This window comes from Euprymna scolopes, chromosome 29 (genome assembly GCF_053919585.1).
Source record: "Euprymna scolopes isolate OS-2025 chromosome 29, ASM5391958v1, whole genome shotgun sequence".
NCBI lineage: Eukaryota > Metazoa > Mollusca > Cephalopoda > Sepiida > Sepiolidae > Euprymna > Euprymna scolopes.
Window position 1 is genome coordinate 38,039,611 of NC_136510.1, and position 23,577 is coordinate 38,063,187.

At 33.3% G+C, this 23,577-nt stretch overlaps 1 protein-coding gene and 1 pseudogene across 1 annotated transcript in view; both read left to right on the forward strand.

The window, feature by feature from the left end:
- The first annotated feature begins 2,238 nt into the window (after window positions 1-2,238).
- The window catches only part of LOC145252601 (uncharacterized), an 89,287-nt gene continuing 67,948 nt past the window's right edge, over window positions 2,239-23,577 (forward strand). Inside the window, exon 1 of the mRNA XM_080112294.1 lies at window positions 2,239-2,876. Coding sequence (XP_079968420.1) covers window positions 2,825-2,876 — 52 coding nt within the window. The 5' untranslated portion in view covers window positions 2,239-2,824. The remainder of the gene's footprint in view (window positions 2,877-23,577) is intronic.
- On the forward strand, window positions 20,300-20,436 carry LOC145253001 (U2 spliceosomal RNA; annotated as a pseudogene).

Genomic DNA, 23,577 nt, shown 5'->3' on the forward strand with positions numbered 1-23,577 from the left:
TTAAAAGAATTGTTTTTGGCATCGGAAAATAGGCCCGATACCCCCGAAAGTTCTGATTTTTCTGATTCCTAATTCCAATTAATCATTCCAACACTAGTGTTGATTAACAATCACTTGTGAAGGTTGAAAGTTCATTCTTTTACTACAGGCGATAATAACTAAGAATAACTTAATAATTACTTAACACTTCTACTCAGTCATGGCTGACAGGATGAGAACAATCTGCCCATGTAGCTTAAACAGTTCAGTTCAAAATTCTGTGTAGATATTTGAAGAGGGAGAAGAGGCTGGTTGGTATAGGTTTTATTAACTAACAAAGAATACATGTTAGTCGGCATAGTATTTACATGCGCCTCACTATGAATACTAATCTATTTGTTTAATGTCAGTGAAGTGGTATCCTTAAAACTGACGCCGCGAAAATAATTTTGATTAAGTTATCTCCCTTTGACTGTTCAGCACTAGTGGATTCGTCTGTATGATCACAGTTCACTTACACATGTAATTTGATCAAGTAGTTTTATTTTATTCAAGAAAATCAAATTTTACTATTTCGAGGAGGATGAAAAAAAAAAACAAAAAAAAAAACGGTAAAACTTGCGGATAATGCTCTGTTTTACGGTTATTGTAAAAAATGGAACGGGAATTTAAATTTCGTTCTATTTTAAATTCGGTACGTTTTTACATTTAACTCATCATTCACATTCGACATCAACTTTTATAGATTTTCGGGTATGCTGACAGGGTTGGGGGGGGTCTATTCCGAAAGCCGTTCTTAACATGAGGAGGTTGGAAGTGTCTATTTCGAAAGCCGTTTTTAACATGGGGAGGTTGGAGTGTTTATTCGTTATAAGTATACTCGAAAAAGTTGACATTTCCAGTGGGAACGGTGAGTTGGAGTTGGAGTTGGATAGTAGGACTTTTGTAAAAAAAAAAAAAAAATAAATAAATAAATAAATAAATAAACAATAAAATACCAAAAAAGGTATACCAAATTGACTTTTTTCGTTTAAAAATTAAATTTGTTTTGGTTAATAAAATTTTATATATATATATATATATATATATATATATATATATTATATATATATATATATATATATATATATATATATATTATATATATATATAAAGTACGATTGTTGAATGTTATTCTTTTGATTACTTTCGTTTTTTTTTTGGGGGGGGGGGGAGTACACAATAAAAAAAAATATATTAAAACGGAACGAAGTTTAAATTTCCGTTCCATTTTTACAACAACAACCGTAAAACAGAGGATTCACCGCAATTTTTACCAAAAAAAAAAAAAAAAAACAAAACAAAAAAAAAAACACCCAACGAATCAGTAGACAAGGACAGACAACCCTAATGCATGTGGAAACTGTGAAAACAATCACTGATTACCTCCGCTTATTATGTTCCCTAGTAAAACATGGTCTCGTCTGTCACTTAGTAAAAAACGGCAAATTTATTTTTCGTAAAAAAAAAAAAATTCTTGATCAATTTTTGTGATTTTTGGAATATAAAATGTTCATTCCTTGACAAGTAGGTACAATATAAAAGTTGTTCTTCCTGTTTATCGCTATAAGTGCTTATCTGAACTGCACTAGTGCACTGGCAGTGCACTAGTGCACTGCCACTCACTCACTGCAGTCTGCACTGCGACTTCCTTAGTTAAAAAAAATAAAACTAAATAAAATAAATGACTTGTAACCCGTCTAGACGCCGGGGTGGTCTAACAGACTACTAAACTCTGTGGACGTTCATTATTTCACTTGCTTGTCACAATGCACACTTTCTTTGCACTGGAATGTGTTAGATGGCCAATGAAAAAAGGAGGGGGTGACGTATAAAATCTTGCTGTTCAACTACTGCGCCTCCTCTTATAAATCTTGCCCCATCATAGTAGCAGCCCCTTACGCTTCGATTGCAATGTATAGCTTGAAACGAATAAAGAATAAAGATATTAAGACAGAGAAAAAGTATGAGAGAGGAACAGAAAGAGAGAGAAGAACTAGAGAGAGAGAGAGAGAGAGAGAGAGAGAGAGAGAGAGAGAGAGAGAGAGAGATGATAGAGAAAAGAGGAAAAAGAGAGAGAGGGGTTCGGGAGAATCAGATTAGATAAAAAACAAAAAAAAACAAAACAAAACTAAAACAAAAAAACGAACGCTTATATATGAATGACGTCACGAAATGAGCTTTATTTTTTGTTTTTCAAAAGTTGTCATTCATGACGTCATCTATATTAACGTAAATACTTCTACAGACATGACCATCCATATCGAAGTTAAGAAATTATATATTTAATAAACAAATACTGACTCAGCGGTTCAGAAACAATATTAAAAAAAAAATATTTTACGTCAGTTGTGTTCTGAAAAAAAAAATTTTTTGTAATAATCTACAATTTTGTATTAAAACAAATCGCACACACACACACACATAAAAAAAAAAGCAAAAAACACGGTCTGTATCGCGAAGCTTCGCTATGTAATTTTCCAGTTGCAGAGGTAGAAACAATAATGTCACCAATAGGCCTCCGTAGAAATTATACTCTACTTCAGCGGAGGCTGGTGGTCGTCGCATCTTTTTTTGGCTACGTGAGCAGTTAAATCGGGCATTGTTTTCTGTCTTTTTCGCCCGTATTTTTTTTTCTAATGGGTAAAACAAAAACAAAAAAACAATACAGATTTTAATTTTTTTTAATCTGAAATTTTGACATCATCTTAAAAAAATCCCAAACTGTCTGGCGATATCATTCTTCACATGTTCTTTGATAACAACAATAATAACGGATCTTCATTTCTTCTCAATCGACAACAACATGGACACCTTACAACTTATCTTGGTAGCAACTGCCTCTTTTTTTGTTATTGGTGAGTTAAACTTGTTATTTATTTATTATTAATAAAAAGTATTTTTTATTAATATATATATATATATATATATATTATATATATATTTAAAATAAAAATTGCAATTAAATTTACCAAAATGATCCAAGATGGTAAAATTAAAGTATATTATAAATATTAAAGAATTAATATTTATAAAATTATCTCAGCCAGATGTAAAAGCTCGATGAAACCAAATAGGAAATAGAGCTTATAATCGGAGCAAACAGTTAATAAAATATGTTAAAAAACACTTTGAAATGAGTTAAAAACATATTTAATCTGAAAAGGAAACACTAGATAAGTGGATAGTCCTTAATCCGCGGAGTTTCGAAGAAATACTTTCCTTCTCATCAGAGGGTAGGAATTAGCAAAATGCGGGATCGGATTTTGCATGCAAAAGTATTTGATGAAACAACAAGTAAGTCAAAGATCTTACTTGAAAACAAAAAAAGTTAAGCAGAGGGAATATGGTAAAGAAAAAGGTGATTACGCATGAATGGACAGTCTGGTGGAAGATAAATAATCCAGTGACGGTAAAATATATATATATAGTGTCTACCAATTTCACCTAACATAGCTCTGCCCTTACCCGGCGTTGTCCGGGAGATTTTTTACTTTCATTTTTATTTCTGAAATACTTAAAACATTATTATTAGGATTGTTAATGGTGCATGTGTAGACCATGCTATTACTGTTAAATATGGATTTTCAAGTTAGTTTTACTATACCTTTTGTTTATTAAATTGTTAAATGAAAGTCCAGAATAGTTAACAACCCCCTCTCCTCCCTATATTAAGAATGTTTTTTCTAATTAATGACGTTATTATTTCAGCACGACCCGTAAACTGCACAGTGCACACTGCACAGGTGTTTTACTTTTTTTTTTTTTTTTTAAGTTTTACATTTGTAAATTTATAAATAACTAACAGTATTTACCCAAAGTGTAGCCCCCCCCTTTTTTTTTTAGATATATTTCTTAGAGAAGTAAAAAAAAAAAAAAAAAAAAAATTCCAAGTATAGTTATATTTACATTTTTTTTAAAATAGCGTTTTAAAAAATCCGGCGCACGTATGGAAACTGTCCCCCCCCCGCCTCTAATTTTTATTTTTATTTTCGTCTTTTCATTTTTTTTTTAATGGATTATTATCGAATGGGGAGGGGGGGATCAATGTGCACTTGCACTGGTTGTCCAACCTCCAAAGGGTGTTTATTTCGAAAGCCGTTCTTAACATGGGGAGGTTAGGGGTGGTTATTTCAAAAGCCGTTCTTAACGTGGGAAAGTTGGGGGTGTTTATTCTGAAAGGCATTTGACGGACGTTGTCGAGAGTGCCCCCTCTTCTAAATTCCACAATTTTCACTTTTTAAAAAAAATTTTTTCCTGTTAATACCATCGATTACAGACTTAAATTTCAGATTATGGTACTTGTACAGTTTAATCAAGACATTTAAACATGAAAATATCGAAAAAAGGTTATATTGTACGTATACGTTTGGACTGAAGATCTCGGAAAAAATTTAATTTAATTTGATCAAGTAATTTTTCAGAAAAACACGTTTTTATGAGAGCGTGTTGAAGTCAGCCATTATGAAATTTGTTGAACACGCCACGGGGAGATAACTCCAGTTAAAGCGCCGACACTCCCTCCCCATCTTTAATACTAGCTTTTCTTCCTAAAAATCGAACCTTTTGCTCGGTATCATAATAAATTGTTTTTTTGTTTTTTTCGCTGTAAAATAAAAACTACTTGATGAAACGAATACGTACAATATAACCTTTTTTCGATATTTTCATTTTTTTGATGTTTTGATTAAACTGTACAAGTACCTAACGTTGTATTAAATTGAACACGAACTTTGTGACCGCGATGAAAAAATGGCAACTCTCTCTGATGTGACTGGAAGGTAGAGGTTAGAACGGAGGGGTTAAAAAAAAGGAAGATTTCTTTACACCCCCTCTCTCCTTCTCCCACTCTCATCTATGTATCTACCCCTCCCTCTATCATCTATGTATGCATCTATCTATCTATCTATCTATCTATCTATCTATTCATCGTGGTCACAAAGTTCGTGTTCAATTTAGTACAACGTTAGAATTGAAAACTGAACCCCCACACAAAAAGTGAAAAAAAAATTGTTTTTCAATTTTTTTTATAATCTGAAACTTAAGTCTGTAATCGATGATATTAACAGGAAAAAGTTAAAAAAAAAAAAAAAAAAAAAAAAAAGTGACCATTGTGGAATTTACGGGGGAGGGGGGCAGGGGGCACTCTCGACAACGTCCGCCAGGCAATTCTTATTTTCAACCTCCGCGTAATCAACTTAAAGGTAAGTCTTCGGGTGGTTGGTCCCCTAGTGCACTTTCACCACAAATGGTTACTAATCTACCAGATTATCCAAAAAATACAACAACAACAACAACACCAAAAGAATTCCATATTTAACATTTTAACGGGGTGCTCCACTGCTCCAGTGCTCCAGTGCTCCACTGCTCCGCGTTGCTAATACAACGTTCTTGTAAATCGACCCCCTAATTTGGAAGCATCGACATTTTTTCAGTTGAATTTCGCGAATTTAGCCTTGTCTTAACATGTTTTGAAAGCCTAACAGTTTTTAAAAGGCTAAATTCGCGAAATTAAAAAAAAAAACTTTGGTCAATTTTTACGACGTGCCCCACTAGTGCCCCACTGCCCCTCTGTTATTATAAACACCCGAACATCTCCATGTTAAGAACGGCTTTCGGAATAATCCCCTCCCCCAATATCGAAACCTGTTCTTAACATGGGGAGGTTGGGAGGGTATTTATTCTGAAAGCCGTTCTTAACATGGGTAGGTTGGGGTGCTTATAATACGCTGGGGCACGTCGTAAAAATTGATCAAAATTTTTTTTATAATCTGGTAGATGGTAGTGACCATTCGATAATAATCTGCTGGGCAAAAAAAAAAAAAATGAAAAAAAGACGAAAATAAAAAAAAAAATTACAGAGGGGAATACCGCTTCCATACGTGCGCCAAAAATCCATCTTAGATATCCCTTTATTCTATTTTTGATTTCAATAAACGTTAAGTCACGTAAAGACGAGAAACACATAGGCACACAAAATCTCGATTAATTTACTTAAAAAAAAGGCTTTTTTTTTTTTTTTTTAAATTTCAAAAGCACAGGTAGGTGTCCGTTAATGAACACCACTTGTGGTTTTGTAGCAAAGATATAATACCCCCCCTCCCCCTACACGCATAGTTACCAATTTTTTAATTATTATACAAGGATAAAACACGAAAGATTCTGTGTAGCTTAATTGCCATGTATTTTCGTAGCTTACTACCTAGCTCTATTCACGTATTGAGCACTGAAGTAAATACTGAAAATTGATACATAAAATATATATTCTCATAATATTTTAGGTCGCTAGTTTCGACTAGTCGTCTGATGACGCTGGTTTCTGAATAAATCACAGCTGAAACATGTATGCACATATGTAATCAATAATGTTTATATAAATAAAGAAAATTATACAATAACACAGCTCTACTTGTTATTGAGCACTATTTTATAAACACCTAAATTTCATTCGATTAACATCTAAGAAATCATAACCATACAATTATATATATATATATATATATATATATATATATATATATATATATTAGTGATGGGACGATTCCAATATTTTTCCCCGAGTCCGATACAATTACCGATTCCATGCTAAATTCTCGGTTTCGATACAATCATCGATCTCGATTCTGATTCTTTATGAATCTCTAATTATTTAACTATAAGATTGTTATTTTCCCCAATTCTCGTAAAAACATGTGTTAAATATGCAGAGATTTTTCCTAAACGTCAAAATACACTTGTGGAGGATGATCTATCGAATTTAGCTTTTAACTGGTAATTTAAAATCAATAAATATTTATTATTTTATCATTATTACCAGCAGTGGAAGATTTTAACTGAAACAAAATCAAATAAAAGAGACAATTAAAAGAATCGTTTTGGCATCGCAAAATAGGCACCAATTTTTCCAATTCCGAGATCCCCAAATCTTCTAATTCCTGATTCCGATTTGGTGCCTATTTTGCGATGCCAAAACGATTCTTTTATTGGATAATTATATTTTAAAAATGATATATTATATTGTATTTTAAAAATTATATATATAGAAGTGGAAAATAAAGTCACAAAAACTATATATTGGTGAATATAGAATGGTTCATTTATTTAATAAAAGTATACAAACATTTAGTTGGGGGATACAAGGGACTCTTTATGCCAAGGCATTTCGAAGCCTAATGCTTCTCATCAGAAGAGTAGAGAAGATGCTAGGTAACATAATGGGGATGCGGCGTCTAGCGTGGGATTTATCAGGAACAAAATAAATCGATGAAATTATTGATGTTGTTAGGGAGAATTATATCAATTTTAATATATATATATATGAAATAAAATGGAGGTGGAAGGACCTGGATACTCAACGTTTCGCCCGATTTATGCGGGCTTCTTCAAGAGGGATGGTCATTGACGAGAGAGTTGGAGGATTGGGGCTATATATAATGATGGGGGAGAGCAGCGTGTTTTCCTTATGTAAATTAGATGTCATATATACATGTATATACATTTTATGAGAGAAGAACTAATTAGAGTAAACTAGTGTAGTGGATTACGTCTAAAAGATAAAATATCGTAGAGATTAAAAATTGCGTTTGGAAATATAGCGGTGATAGATTAAATAAATAAAATGACACGAGATTACGAAAGAATCTTTTTTTTTTTTTTTTTTTTTTTTTTTTAAATTAGAAATAATTGAATTGGGATAAAATAGCGCAGTAACTTAAAAGATGGTATCTAAAAATAAGAATAGGAGGTGATAAAATGGAGTCTAAAAATAGATAATGATAAAATACAGTAAATAAGTAAAATAAAAATAAAATTAAGTGAAATTACGAATTTTTTTTTTTTTTTAACGTCGGATTTAATCCAGCTCAACAATCATATATATATATATATATATATATATTATAGGGTGTCAAAAGTAGGTGAACAGCATCTTGAATAGGTTTATGTATATACCCGCAAAGTTCCAAGTTTTTCGATTTTGATTCCGATTTTTTTGCTGCCTACCTAGTTTTGGCTCACCCTGTATATATTTTCCAAGTTAAAAATATTCAAAAGTAAAAACCATTGAATTTCAACGATAGTGCACAATGAAAAGAACAGGATATTATTTTATTCAATTTAGGTAAACAAAATTATTAGAAGTCACTACAATAAATCTACTGTTACAATCTAAAAAGACATTGTCAGGCGACAACGATCCTAGAGACCTATGGTGATTTTGTTTACTTAAATTTGATAAAATTATATAGCAATTCAAAATGGCGTGACGTAAACATATTATAAGGTATTTACAGCTTCTCTTCCAATTTTCGGATTTTAATCATGTGAAATCACGCTTTATTTCTTTTTGACAGATTGATTGTTGCTATTTCTTCTGATGAGTTAAGGGCATAATAGATTCACTGATTGATATAATAATTGATTTATTTTGTGCTACAAAACAGATACTGCCAAGAATTGTAAATGTCAACTGAATTAAAGGAATAAAATGTAAGATGGTCAACATCATGAACTTTGGAATATAGACTTTTGTCATTCATTCACTATATTGCTCTGTAATTACGTTGAGCTTGTTAAATAAGGAATGGTATATATTATAAGGAAATAAAGTATATTTCCACAGAAATATATATATATATATATATATATATATATATATATATACACACACTTTCAATTTGCAGTAATTTGTTGCTAGTGATGAGCATGTTTCGGACTTCTAGTATTTAGTAACTAGAGACCTCATCAGGCAACAAATTACTGCTTATGTAAAGACAAATTGAAAGTGTAACTTGCTCTACTTCCATATTGAGCACTCTTGTATTAACCTTGTTATATTTCACTGGTTACCTTTGAAAAATAGTAACCTCAAATTATATATATATATATATATATATAACAAAGATATTCAGTGTTAGCCAGGATATATACGTGTGTCAAAGAGAAGTATAAACAAAGCTTAATAACTTTTCTGTTTCTACAGCTTTCTTCGATACTAGCCTATTCTAATAATAATCAAACACCGGTGACACTGCCATATATGTATTCTTCCATTGTTATTTTTTCTCCTTTGCTTCTTCTGCTGCTGTTGCTGATTATTATTATTATTGTTTACTATTGTTAATATTATTATTGTTGTTAATATTATTATTATTATTGTTGTTAATATTATTATTATTATTATTGTTAATATTATTATTACTATTATTGTTGTTAATATTATTATTATTATTATTGTTAATATTATTATTACTATTATTATTGTTAATATTATTATTACTATTATTATTGTTAATATTATTATTACTATTATTGTTGTTAATATTATTATTATTATTGTTGTTAATATTATTAATATTGTTGTTAATATTATTATTAATATTATTATTATTATTATTGTTAATATTATTATTACTATTATTATTATTAATATTATTATTACTATTATTATTGTTAATATTATTATTATTATTGTTATTATTATTACTATTATTATTGTTAATATTATTATTACTATTATTATTGTTGAGCAAATAACACTTCTGCACAGAGTTCACAAAGATCGTGCCTCAGGATTGTCTGGTCTGTATGAAGGCCTCCTCCTTGTACATAGCTATTCATTGAACTTGCAAGATTTCAGGTTCATTCTTGATACAAAAAAAGCAACAAGACTCAACAGCTACAAACAAAGTTGAGGAAGGTTTGACGCAGAATGCACAAACAAATGAGGATTGCCCATGTGCAAAAGTGACGGTTGTCTTCATGTGTTTAAAGTTCCGAGCTGGACATGCTTGTGCTTATTACAGATGCAGACACAATCAGAGGGCAACAGATCTTGATGCTGACTCTTCTCGGATTTCCGTCAGAGCTGCATGAACTAAACTGAAGTGACATTAACCCTAGGTGGATTGAACCAGTTTTCTCTGAAGAATATTGTATTTTCTGGATAATCTGATACATTAGTGACCATTCAATAATAGTCTGCTGAGAAAAAGCACATAATGTTGAGAGAGAAATGTAATTGAAATATGTTTGTAAATAGTCTTTTAAATTTCATTCTTTATTCGCAATGGCTTTGATCAACATTATCCATTCAATACTGGAACTCTAGATCTTGTATGTTTGACAAATGGCATGGGAGATAACTGCGATCAACATTATACATTTTAAACTTAATTAATCTCCCCATTTTTAGATCATCGATTGAAAATCAAATTCTAACCAACAAATGTATTCGTTAACTGTCTCCCTTCTGATATTTATATTCTTTACTTTAGCCCTATTGTCATTGTTGGTTTAGTATTATTAGTCTGAACGAGTTTCCCCGAATGCTACCAGATTAGTCTGTCTGAAGATATTAGTTTTCTGACCTAAAATGCACCAAACATTAATGTTATTTATTATTGGTGTTTCTTTTCACTTTGATAAACTGAATCATGTTTGGCAAATTCCAAAAAACAATTTTATCTCCAAAAACAACCAAACCAAACCAAACACCATAAATAAATATTTGAAGATAGAAAGATCTTAAAGCAGAAAAACATTTACCAAAATGACGGAATTTGGCATTAAATAACTTGAAAAGGGTTGATATGCCATAAAACAAAACAACCAAACAATGGATGCAAGTTCCAGATGAGGCAGAGAAAAATGATGTTATTTCGACAACCCATAACTATATTAAAAGTCTGATTTAAAAAAAAAATTATTTTTTTCATTTTTCTTTTTTGTGTTTTGTAATTGCGCAAATGAAGGTCGAATTGCATTCCTGGCTTTGCTGCAATGGATTAAGGTCAACAAGGGATCACTGGTCACTTTGGCCAGAATTTAAGCAGTCAATCAATTTTCGTTTCACACTAGGTGTTATGATGTGTCAAAGTCTATTCACTGTTAAGTCGCTTAGTACGTCTATTAATGGGTACCAGATGATTGGGGTGGATGTGATCCTAATCGATATAGTCACGGACTTTGGAATGGACAATGTCAAGTTCAAATAATATAAGTTTGGATTTACTGTATTAAATTACGCACCGATATCGTTTTAGGAAAGGTATGAATCCCCAATCCTCCCCCTCCCTCAGCTATGGACAAAATAACAACTAATTGTATACAATTAATAATTGACAATACTCAGAGGAGGTAAAGCCTGGGAAGGTGAACCTACTAGAACTGAACAAAACGAGTCAAACTGATTTGTATCGTGATTTTATGAATAGTTGATATGCTGTAAATCAGAGCAACACATTCTTCGTTCGATATTTGGTGTTGGTCCAAACTCCTATCTAACCAACACCAGACAACATCTCATACCTGCACTCTCTGCCATTCAATCGAAATGGTTGACAATAGTCATATTGAATGCAGTAATATCACCTATTTCTTATGCACTTAAACCAGGTAATTAATTGTCTATTATGCCCCCTAATGCCTTGGATATTCAGGGATGTTATGGAGTCTCTGTAAGAGATGGCATGCTGCTCGTGGCCAAACCACCAGAGATGCTGAGCACGTAAAGCATCCAAAATCTCACCAAACATGTATGGCATACATGACCTGACCATGAGCAGAGTTGAAGGGATTTTTCCCCTCCAATTTACAGCTGCACGTTTACCTGAACATGATGCGATCATTACGCCAAAGTTGTTGTAAATCAGAAGTGTTTGAGGTTTAAGTCTCTACTATTTTGCATGTGAGAGTGAGCAAAGCTAATGAAAAAATTTTTTTTTATTGAAATCACTCCAGACAAGGCATGAAGCTACTTGATGTAAGGATCTAAAAAAAACAAAAAACAAAAAAAAACACTACTTCAAGGTAAAAAAACTAGTCAACAATAAGTGTTAGATGGATTCTGACTTAAAAAAAGAGCAAGCCTTTGCTATTTTTTCAGAAACATTGCTCATGGAATGTGAGGACTAAAGGACAAAATAAAGGAAGCAAAAGTTAAGAGGCTGCCGAAAGTAGATGCAAAGTCTGCTTTCAACTCTACTAAAATTTGGGGAGCGAGATCCCTCCTCCTCTTGTTAAGGATTGGCATCAGATTACATCTAGATACATTTTCTTCAAGTCTTTTCAACCCGCCATCGTATGATTGTAAGATATAGAAGCTGAAACATCTTATTTCATAATATCCTGAAGATTTAGTAAAGTATCTTTGTCAAAATTTACTCAGTATTAATCCAAACTGATATTACATCTCTCATAGACTCCACAAAGTCTTTAAATTGCAATTATGTCGTTGGTTAATGGTGCGATCATTATGCCAAAGTTGTTGCAAATCAGAAGTGTTAGGGATCTAAGTCTCTCTTTTGCTATTTTGCATGGGAGAGTGAGCAAAGCTTTCTTCTTTTTTTTTTTTTTTTTTTAGTAAAATTACTCCAGGCAAGGTATGAAGCTACTTGATGTAAGAATCTAAAAAATAAAAATACTACTTCAGGGTCAACAAGGCCGATAGCCATTAGTCGCGTGCTCTCGTGTAATGAATGAATGCGTGAATGTAGAATTGATATGAAATTCTTAAAGACAAACTAAAATGACCGAAAAATGGGCTGAAATGACTTAAATAAATAAAAAGTAAATGACTTAGAATGACTTTAATGAACTTAAGGATGAATTGAATGCTTAAAAAATAACTGGAATCCTTCAAAAACAACTTGAATGATCTGGAGAATGACTTGAATAGCTTTGAAACTGACTGGTTGTAAAGTGGGTGATCATTTTATATTAAATTAATACAGAAAAGTGATCCCCCACTTTATATCACAAAGTTACAAACATAAGTAAAGCATGTAGTAAGAACAGATACTACACTTTGAGATATTAAATCCTTTATTCATGTTAAAAATACAGTGAAAATCAACAATACTACACTTTGATCTTGGCTAAACGGCCAAGAAAAGCTTAAAAAGCTAAGAACAGCATCTATTAACAACAGACCTTTGATCTTAACCAAAAAGTCCAAGCACAAAAGTGTTACGGACCGACGGAGTGACTTATAGAGTCGCTTGCATGCGACTAAAAACTAGTCAACGACAAGCATTAGATAGATTCTAACCTAGAAGTCTTCCTTCTGTGTCAAAAACTTTGATCATGGAATGTAAAAACTAAAGGACATAATGAAGAAAGCAAGAGTTATTGGAGTTGTCGAAAGTAAACTAAACGTAGGCTTTCTACTCTACTAAAATTTGGGGGAGCTGGACCCCCCCCCCCCTGTCTTGTTAAGAATTCGCATCAATTTACTTAGACACATTCTCTTCAAGATTTGGGGCAAAGACTTTTCAACCTGCCATCGTGTTTGGCAATAAGACATGGAGCCTGAAACATGTTATTTCATAAAATCCTGAAGACTTGGAAAAGTATCTTTGTCAAAATTTATCCGGCATAAATCAAAACTGATATTGCATCCCTCATCTGAATGTCTTGGAATTGCAATTCTATCGTATGTTAACCGACAAAAATCTTAGTTTGTTGTCAATTTTCTTACATGAAAAAAAAAATTGCATGTATTTTTAACAATGGCCCCAAAACAGAGTTGAAAGAAACAAATATACAACAAATAAATGTTATCAATGGCAAGATAAGCTACTCTTCTACCTACCTGAATATATTTTTTGTGTTCTAATTTATTTAAAAGCATTTTTTTGTTGTATATTTGATTTTTTACCCATTTTTTTTTTTGTTTTTTGTTGGTTATTGTTAATGCTGTAGTATAGTTCTGTTTAGTCCTAAGATGTCCACTTTCTTAGGTTTTACCATTGTTTTAAGAAGGGATTAGTTTATTGCTAATTTTGAATTGTTTAATTTTAAAAAGTTTCTGATAGGTAGCTAACCTGTATAAGTCCTGCGATGAAAAATGGTTTTTGATGGGGAGTTAATCTGTATAAGTCTTGGACTGTAAAAATTTGCGGACAAAGAGTAAGATTCCTTTTCATGTTGACACGAATAATTATGTGTAAGAATTCTAAAATATCCAGTATGTTTTATTGAGGGATTCTGATTTCTTACTAGTAGAGCTCCATTTGATTGGTCGGTTCCTATCCCCAATCTCTATGAGTAGAACCTTACAATTTTCTTAAATCATACCCTTTTCATTACATCAAAAATATTGCAACTTACCGGGGAATGCTGACAGGATTGGTGAAGCATTTCTTGTAGGTCAGACCTGATTATGTGTCTAATCTCCTGGAGAAGTAAATAAATACTATGACTGCTTAAAGACCCCCCCCCCCCCGTTGGATTGTCATATTCAGATATCTTAAAAAAGATGTATTGGAATTACAATTATGTTACTTGTTAACAAACAACATAATTTAGTCAGAAATGTATAAATTGCTTTAAGTCACTATCATTCTCTTATTGTGACCGATTGTAGATTTATTTCTGTAATTCTGATTGGTTGAAAATTGAAAATCTTTGTTTTTTTTTTTGTTTTTTTTGTATTACATACCATATTTACCATAGGTGTTTGGCATTTAAGAAAGTTCATTTTTGTGGCTTCTAAAATATCACATGATGGACATCTATTGTTTGATAGTATTTTTAATGTATAAGATGTGTGTGTGTGTTTGTGTGTGTATGTGGGTGTAATAGACAAGATGCCTCAAATAAGTTTTCAGACATTTTTTTTCGTATGGATACTTTTCTTGACAGTACATGCATAAAACTCGTCCTCTTCCACGTAATCTCATCCGAAACACAATGCACTTATACAATTCCAACAACTTCTAGAAGGCCCAATGAAGTCCTCTTGTGTGAGCATCTCGATGACTCTCGTCACCGCCTCTTTCATCTCAATTGTCTCATAATGACTGCCTCTAAAGTTTTCCTTGACCTTAGGGATTAACCAAAAATCACGGGGAGAAAGTTCTGGACTATAGAGAAGATGAGGAACTGTCTTGATGCTCATCTTGGTCGATTAGTCTGTGATGAGGATGGAGTTACCCTTAGGACAAACTTCACACAAATTTTCTGCATCTCCAGTTCCTTGCGAATAATTGTGTGTACAGTTCCCACACTGACATCAAACTATGCACTTATTGTCTCTATAGACACACGACAGCCCTTATCCATGAAATTCTTTATTTGGCCAATCAACTCTGGTGTTCTGACTTCCTTACTCCTTCCACACTTCTCATCATCCCTCACAAACTCTCTGCCTTCCTTGAATCTCTTTATGCCACTCAAAAACTGATACTCGATTGATACAAGATGGTCCAAGAGCAGTCTGAAGCATTCCATATGTTTCTGTAGCATTTTTCCAAGTATAAAACAGAATTTTATTGCATATCATTCTTCGAAAGTGTCCTCGAGTCCAGATTGCACTTTTGAAATTCACCAGTTTGACAATCAAGCTTTAGTAGGATGTATTCCAATTCCTGCTGTAGCTGTTCATTTGAACCTGAAATCTTAAAAATTGGTCAGTCAGCTCCTAAAATGTATAGCAATAACATACTAGATTTTCAAGAGTCTATGACAATTTTAAATGCCTGTACAAAAAAGTCTGGTAACTTATTGAAGGCACCTCATATCATTCACTTATTGCCACCGATTGTAGATTTAATTTATTTTTGTAATTTTGATTGGTTGAGAAAATCTGTTTTTTTTTTGTTTTTTTTTTGTATTGCATACTGCATTGGCCATAGGTGTTTGGCATTTAAGAAAGTTCACTTTTGCGTTTTGTAAGAAATCTTAATGGACATGTATTGTTTGATAGTATTTTTAGTGTGTGTGTGTGTGTGTGTGTGTGTGTGTGTATAATCTCTACTATTATCTGGAAGGAACTTTGTGTGTGTCTATATGAGTTTGTTTCCTATCGACTAAAAAACAGCTGGGCCGATTTTTTTTTTTTTTTTTTTTTTTTTTTTTTCAAATTTCACACAAATGTACTTTATATGCCTGGCAGTGTTTTTAGGTTTTGTATCAGATCACCCTCGATAAGTATCGATAATCGGAAAAATCTGATGAAAAAAGGTACAGGCGATTTTGACCAAAGTTAACACCTTATGCAGCCTAACATCACAAGTGCATTTGAGAAGTTTTATTACCGCACAAGCAGAAAGGTCCTGCATATAAAATCAACAGTAGGTTCTTTAATATGACAGAGGCGCATTTGAAATGAATGCTTCTGTTTAGAGCACAATTTAACCATGATACTTGACTTTTACATTTTAAACTTTAATTCAAGCCATTATCACCGCACAAGCAGAAAGGCCCAGCATATAAAATTAGCAGTAAGTTGTTTGATATGATAGAGGCGCATTTGAAATGAATGTTTCTGTTTAGAGCACAATTGAAGCCTGATATTTGATTTTTGAATTTTAAACTTTAATTCAAGCTACTATATAAAAATAATTTTATAAAATCCACAGTAGGTTCTCTACAGTGCAATGTAGACTACAATGTATTGTGGACTAAGTAACTGCAGGGAGGGTTGAAAAAACGGGTGATCTTACCGATTTCGATGACAATAAAACATGGGAGAGTGTAAGATTTGTTGATCCACATTCATTGCTGGGCAACATCAGGTCTCCTTGCTAGTTAGGTAATATAGCATTTACAACAGATTTGATGGCTGTGAAATGTGACCAATGAGAGCAGCTGATTGTTAGAAACTGAAAATCTTTGACAATGACTATCTGCCACATCTTGCAAGTTGACTGCAACCCTACTGTTTTCTGTCAACATCTCAACCATAAGTCTCTGCTGTTTGTCATGTTGCAACGATGTCTTTGATGATTAAGACCAGGATTTCCCAAACTTCAGGAAACCATGGAACCCCTGAGCAGGGCAAAAGTTTTCCATAAAAAACATTAATATCAAACTTTAACTTATACTTGTTCATTAGTTGTTCCTGTTCGTGATTTTACTATATTTTGGAGTTTACAACCATTTTTTTGTTTTTGATTAATCAAAAATTGTTGCATTTTTTTGCTAATTTATTTTTTATTTACTTTTTCATGAACCATCCTGAAACTCTTAACACCTATAGTTATGTATCATATCTTTTCCCAATAAAAAAAGATCAATAATTAAATGTCTGCAGTCATTTAATTATTCCATATAAAGCATTTGGTCCGCTTTAAGAAAGGGCTTCCGGAGCCCCTCAGCCTCACTTACTGAGCCCCAGGGCTTCATGGAACCCACTCTGGGAAACCCTGATTTAGACATGCGACTTTGTAGGTTGGAGGGAGAGCTAATTCACATTGTAATCCTTTCTGTCACTCTGTCTGAGTGATGTAAGCATGTTGGTCGACAACAACCATCAAAAAGAAATTGATTGCACTCTCAGGTAGACTATCTTCAACGGTGGAATCGAATCACAAGTGTTTAGCTATCTTGTGTGCCCTTGCTCAGGACCGCCATGAATGGACCGCTATGATTTAAGATGTAGTGCATATCTGGGAAAACACCGGCTCAACTCAATTAGAGTGAACGCTGTTACAACAACAATAACAACAAATAGGGGAGATAACTCTCTTTAAATTACAGAGTGCTCTACAGAAAGCAAACAAAATAAACACGAAATTTAGCACAAGTAATTTATATGTTCATATGTAATCAGTGGAAATGGAAAACAGGTGTCGATAACAGAAGAAAAATACACAGTGTTAGATGAGATATTTGATATATCCTTCCGTTAGCAATCACACAATGATGTAAGTGATCTAGTGTTAGGAATGCGTTATATGAATCATCAAGAATAAAAGAATTTGGAAAATTCTGGAACCAATAATAATAATTATAATAATAATTATATTAATAATAACCATAATAATAATAAGTCTAAAATATTCTGGTCACTCAGTGTGGAATGACCATCTGCTAATTAAATCATGTAACTGGCAAAAATTTCCTCATCCCTCACCCTTAAGAATTTAAAGAATCCCTCCTACCATCTATATCAGTATATTAGAGGAATGTTATTAAAAACAATTGTGCAAAATAGGCATTCAATCAAACAGCTGTCTTTCGGCCTTTCATCTCTACTATATATACATTATTATAAATTACTAGACATTTTTTGCCATTAAAAACGGACAAAAGTTCTAGCGCGTTGACTTATGCCATTGATGATAAAATATGTTTGAACTTGTGCTCATTTTTGTTTTAAATACTAATCCCTAACTGTGTACCGAATGAATACCATAGTACTTAGTTCGCTGGACCTTATCAGCATAAGGAGAATGTTACTAAAATAGTTATGCAAAATAAGCATTGAAATAGATGACTTTGGGTCTTTCATCTGTACTATGTATACAGTATTTAAAAACATTTTGTTGTATTATTGATTTCAGTAACAGTAATTGGTGTTTATGGGTCGTTGCAATAACAGCAACAACAACACCATCAATGTTGAAATTGATCTACGCATTTGTCTTTTACTTCGAGTGACCACTTGCAATGGAGAGAGATTTTTTCAAAGTTGTAAAAAGAAAAATATTCCTTTTTTTTTTAATTTTCTTTCTTTGAAGATTGTAATGCTGGGTATGGGGCAGCCAAACCAGCTGCCAACATTGCCCTGCTTTTTATTGAAACCAACCGAGAGCTCTTTTTAGTATAGTATCCTCATTGTTCCCTTAAGTGCAATTGTCTGGATCTCTGTTGCACTTGGTTCACCAGGAATATTAGTTGGGTAGGACTTCAGGTTCTTCTTCATAAGCCCTGTGGCACCTATAATAACTGGTATGATTGATATCTCCCTAAGATTCCAGTTTCTTTTCATATCATATTGAGACCTTGATATTTGGTCTGTTTCTCCCTCTCGGCTCCTCAGTATATCTCTTCTCAGCATTAATAAAAAGTAATAATGCATCTCTTATGTAAGAATCTAGCAGGGAGATCCAACGTTTCCAGGGATTAAATGAGGATCTACAAATATTCCAGACTTTCAATACTTTTTGAAATTTTTGAAATCGCCTATTCGTCACGCAAATCGATTGATTGCCTACTCTGGTTGAGAACCCACAGTGGTCCACCGAGCGGAAGCTCACATGCCTCATCACAATGCATTGGAAACTACACTGCATTATTGAGGACCTACTGTTCACTTTATGAAATTATTTTTTTTATAATGATTTGAATTAGTTAAAAATGCAAAAATCAAATATCATGGTTCATTTGTGCTTTAAACAGTAACATTAATTTCGAATGCACCCCTGACTTATCAAAGAACCTGCTGTTGATTTTATACGCCAGACCATTCTGCTTGTGCGGTGACAAAACTTCTTCAATGCACTTGTAATGTAAGGCTTTATAAGGTGTTAGCTTTATTCAAAATCGTACTCTTCCTTCTTTAATCAGACTTTTCGATACTTATCAGAGACATTCCGATACAAAAGCCTATATAAGAACATTCCTAGATGCATAAAATACATTTGTGTGAATTTTCTTTTTTGAAATCGACCCAGTCATCCATAGGGAACACACGCACACAGACACACATGCACACATACACACATGCACACATACACACATGCACACATACACACACGCACACAGACACACATGCACACATACACACAGTGCCTTTAATATATAAATAGGCATCATAGATTTGCATTTATGTGTTAAGTTTTGAGTTTAATGTTTTACTTTTAGTCGTGTGCAAGCGACTCTATAAGTCACTCCGTCGGTCGGTCAGTCGGTCTGTCCGTAACACTTTTGTGCTTGGACTTTTTGGTTAAGATCAAAGGTCTGTTGTTAATAGATGCTGTTCTTAGCTTTTTAAGCTTTTCTTGGACTTTTGGCCAAGATCAAGAGTGTAGTATCTGTTCCGGCAGATACTGCAAGCAAAGACCACATGTGGGGGAAACCCCACATATAAGACCTTGGTCAATGTAGGGGCAACCCTTCATATCAATTGTCACTATCCAGCTCCTCTACTCCCCGGGGAGTTGATCCCCATTTCCCCTTCACTCCTCACATTAAAAATCGGCCTTGTGCCTAATTTGCTCGGTGAGGGAGCAAATAAATACAGCTTTTCTTGGCCTCTTTTAATTTATTTTAATTTTACATTGAATTATTTTGATTGTAATTTTCATTTTCACAAAATAAATTATATATAAAGATCAAAGTGTAGTATCTGTTCCGGCAGATACTGCAAGCAAAGACCATATGTGGGGGCAACTCCACATATAAGACCTTGGTCAATGTAAGGGCAACCCTTCATACCAATTGTCACTATCCAGCTCCCCTACTCCCCAGAGAGTTGGTCCCCATTTCCCCTTCACTCCTCACATTAAAAATCGGCCTTGTGCCTAATTTGCTTAGTGGGGGAGCAAATAAATACAGCTTTTCTTGGCCTTTTGGCCAAGATCAAAGTGTAGTATCTGTTACTTACTACATGCTGTACTTATTGTGATATAAAGAGGGGGATCACTTTTCTGTATTAATTTAATGTAAAATGATCACCCAGCCGAATCCACTGTGAAAAATTTCCCCCACTCTTTATCTGTGCTTAAATCAAAATGTGGATTCCATGAACAAAGCTTCTTTCTTAGAACTGCACGCCTGTGGAACTCTGTTCCGTCTGCCTGCTTCCCACCTGACTACAACTTGGATGTCTTCAAGTCCAACGTTAACAAATTCCTAATGAACCGCACTCTTAAATAAACACTTCATCAAATCTCCACACTAACGTAATGTACTTGCAATAACCCTTATCCCTGAGTGGCTTCCGGGCTTTGATAAGTGGTGACCACTGTGTAAAAAAAAAAAAAAAAACCTGGCAAAAACTCAGCAAATACTTGCTGGATGGCTTTCATGTTGTGGGAGGTCATTTTGATGATGTTCTCAACATGTTACCAAACGAAGGAGTCTAGCAGGTTCAGGTCAGGGTAGGCTAGGGGGTAGTGAGAGAAGGCTACAAAGTCATAGCACTCCTTCTGAAGCCAAGCCTGGGTTTCTTTGGACTTGCGGGCCAGCTCTGAGTCCTGCTGCCACACCCAGAGTCTGCTAGTGGCCATCTGATTGCACCAGGGGATCACCACACTCTTCAGCACATCCAAGTACACTTTGGTGTTGTCTTTCAAGCTGACTTTGAAGATGTGAGATGGCATGATGTGGCCCTCGCTTGAAACCCCACCAAAGACCATAACCATGGCCAGAAACTTCGATTTCATCACTCTGAGCACGTCGCTGTTATTCGTGGCCATCCAGCAATACATTTTGAGGGTGCTGGCAATGGTCCTGTTGTCATAACTTGGATTGGCAGAGAGCATGAGTTGTACAGAGATGCATCTCCGATCTCACTTGTTAAACATTGTGTTACTTTCAGACATGATAGAAGGCTTCTATTGCTTTTGGTATTTGTACACAACTGGCCAAATAGTAGATGGGATGCAGCAAAAAAAAAAAAAAGAAAGAAAAAAGAAAACTGGCTTTCATCAAACGAAAATGGAATCATGTCGTCTTTTGTAGGATGACAATTTGTTCTACTCTATGTTTTACTATTTACATTGATGGTTTATTGGCAGGAAAGATTTCATAGTATAAATCTATCATTTGATGAGATTTGCTTTTCTAATGGAGTAATTAATAGACTCATTACTATATCTATATTTTTCTTAGTTTGTCTGTCTGTTCCAATTTTTCCAGAAACGACTGGCTGATCTAACTGAAATTTTATATAGACCTTTGTTATGATAAGGTGTAGCAAACTAAGTATTATGGTATGTTTGATACACAGTTAGGAATTAATGAGTATTAATATTTAATGCAAAAATGAGCACAAGTTTAGCCATATTCAACCATCAATTTGGCATAAAGCACTCGTTCCAAATCAACGGCCTAAAACTTTTGCCAGTTTTAATGTCCAGTACTACCTTGGGAAATAAATTAAATTGCCTCATTAGATAAAAATAACCTTTTTCGTACCATTGTTTCTGAAATGGAACATAATTTTTGAAGTTATGTAGAATTTATAATTTGATTCCAAATTCGTATTTTATCACATACACCCCCTAATCAAATGTTTGAAATGTAGCTTTTTTTTTTCTTTTTTTTTTCTTTTTTTTTTTACCCCATAACCTTTTAGGTTGTTGTATTGATGACCTTAAGTGGCAAGAGTTTAAAATGTATCTTTTAAAAAAAGGTTTCCTTTTAAATTTAAGTAGTCGTAAATTTTTGATCAGGAGTGTATTTGTACTAAACTAACTTTAATTTTATTATAACTTTATTTCAATAGTTCATGTATACTGCTTTCACATAAACTGCAAAAATTACTTATATATTACTTACAAGCTATGATAAATTTATATTAAAAAAGAAAAATTAAATCGAAAAGCAAATTCTATAGTCGGCAGGATAAAGGTAAGGGTGGTTTAGTTTTAGAAATATTAATGTAATTATAATTCAGTTATTATTCAATATAAAGAAATAACTCAACAACAAAAAAAAAAACGACTGACATTTACAATGATTTTTTTTATTTTTATTTTTTTTAGTGTTGTGACGGCTTAATGAACAAAGCCACTAAATAAACCAATCCAATTCGTCCAATAATAATATGAAGATCCTACTTAATCTGTCATATAATCATGTTACTTCTTCTGCCTACTCTTTACCTCTGGGGGGATTTATTGCTGGCTGTTAAAGAAAAAAAAAAACATTTGCTTAATTCATTCCGAAGGACAAGATCATAACACTTTCACATGTCCACAATAAAAGCAGATTATTATTATTTTCTTTTAATTAAACAAAGTTGTGAATGAACATGCCAATAGTTGTAAACTGTCGTTGGATTATTTGGACTACTGTTCTAATCTTGAGTGTTATTTTTACGTTTCGGTTGATGTAACCTCCAACCTTCTTCGGGTTTATCTTTCTGTCAAACTCTGGGGTATCCTTCTGTCAAACTCTGGGGAATCTTTCTATCAAACTCGGAAACCTGCACAGATTTTAAACTGAATCCTTTATTTGATCTACGGGGTAGCATGTTCTTCTGTCAGTCATGACTGGGTAGACGGCCTAAGTAATTTGCAATGGTATTTTGAGTGTAACCCACACAATTGCAAGTTAATAGGACTTGTATCCAGTCATTGTTAACAAAACAAGAGCATGCTACCGTTGTGGATCAAATAAAGGATTCCGTTTGATATTCTGTGCAGATTCTCGAGTTTGGCAAAAAGATCCCCAAATTCAACAAGATACACCTAAAGGTCGGAGGTTACACCGACTGAAATATGCAAATAACACTCAACATGAAAACACTAGTTCAAGTAATTCAAATAATACAAATTATCAATCATCATCTAAAAAATTCAGAAACAACTCTCATTCTATTGTGATGAATCATATTCAGTTTAACGTCTGTTTTACATTTCTAGAGCAAAAAAAAAAAAGAAAAAAAAATACCATCAGTTTAACAAACCTCCTAGCGGGAATATTTTTATAAAATAAACTAAATTAATTCTGAATTTTTGAGATGGTGATTGAGAATTTGTATTAATTGGATTATTCAGACTACTGTTCTCATCTTGAGTGTTATTTTCACAACGTTTCAGCCGATGTAACCTCCAACTTTCTTCAGGTGTATCTTGTCCAACTCTGGAATCTTTCTGTTGAATT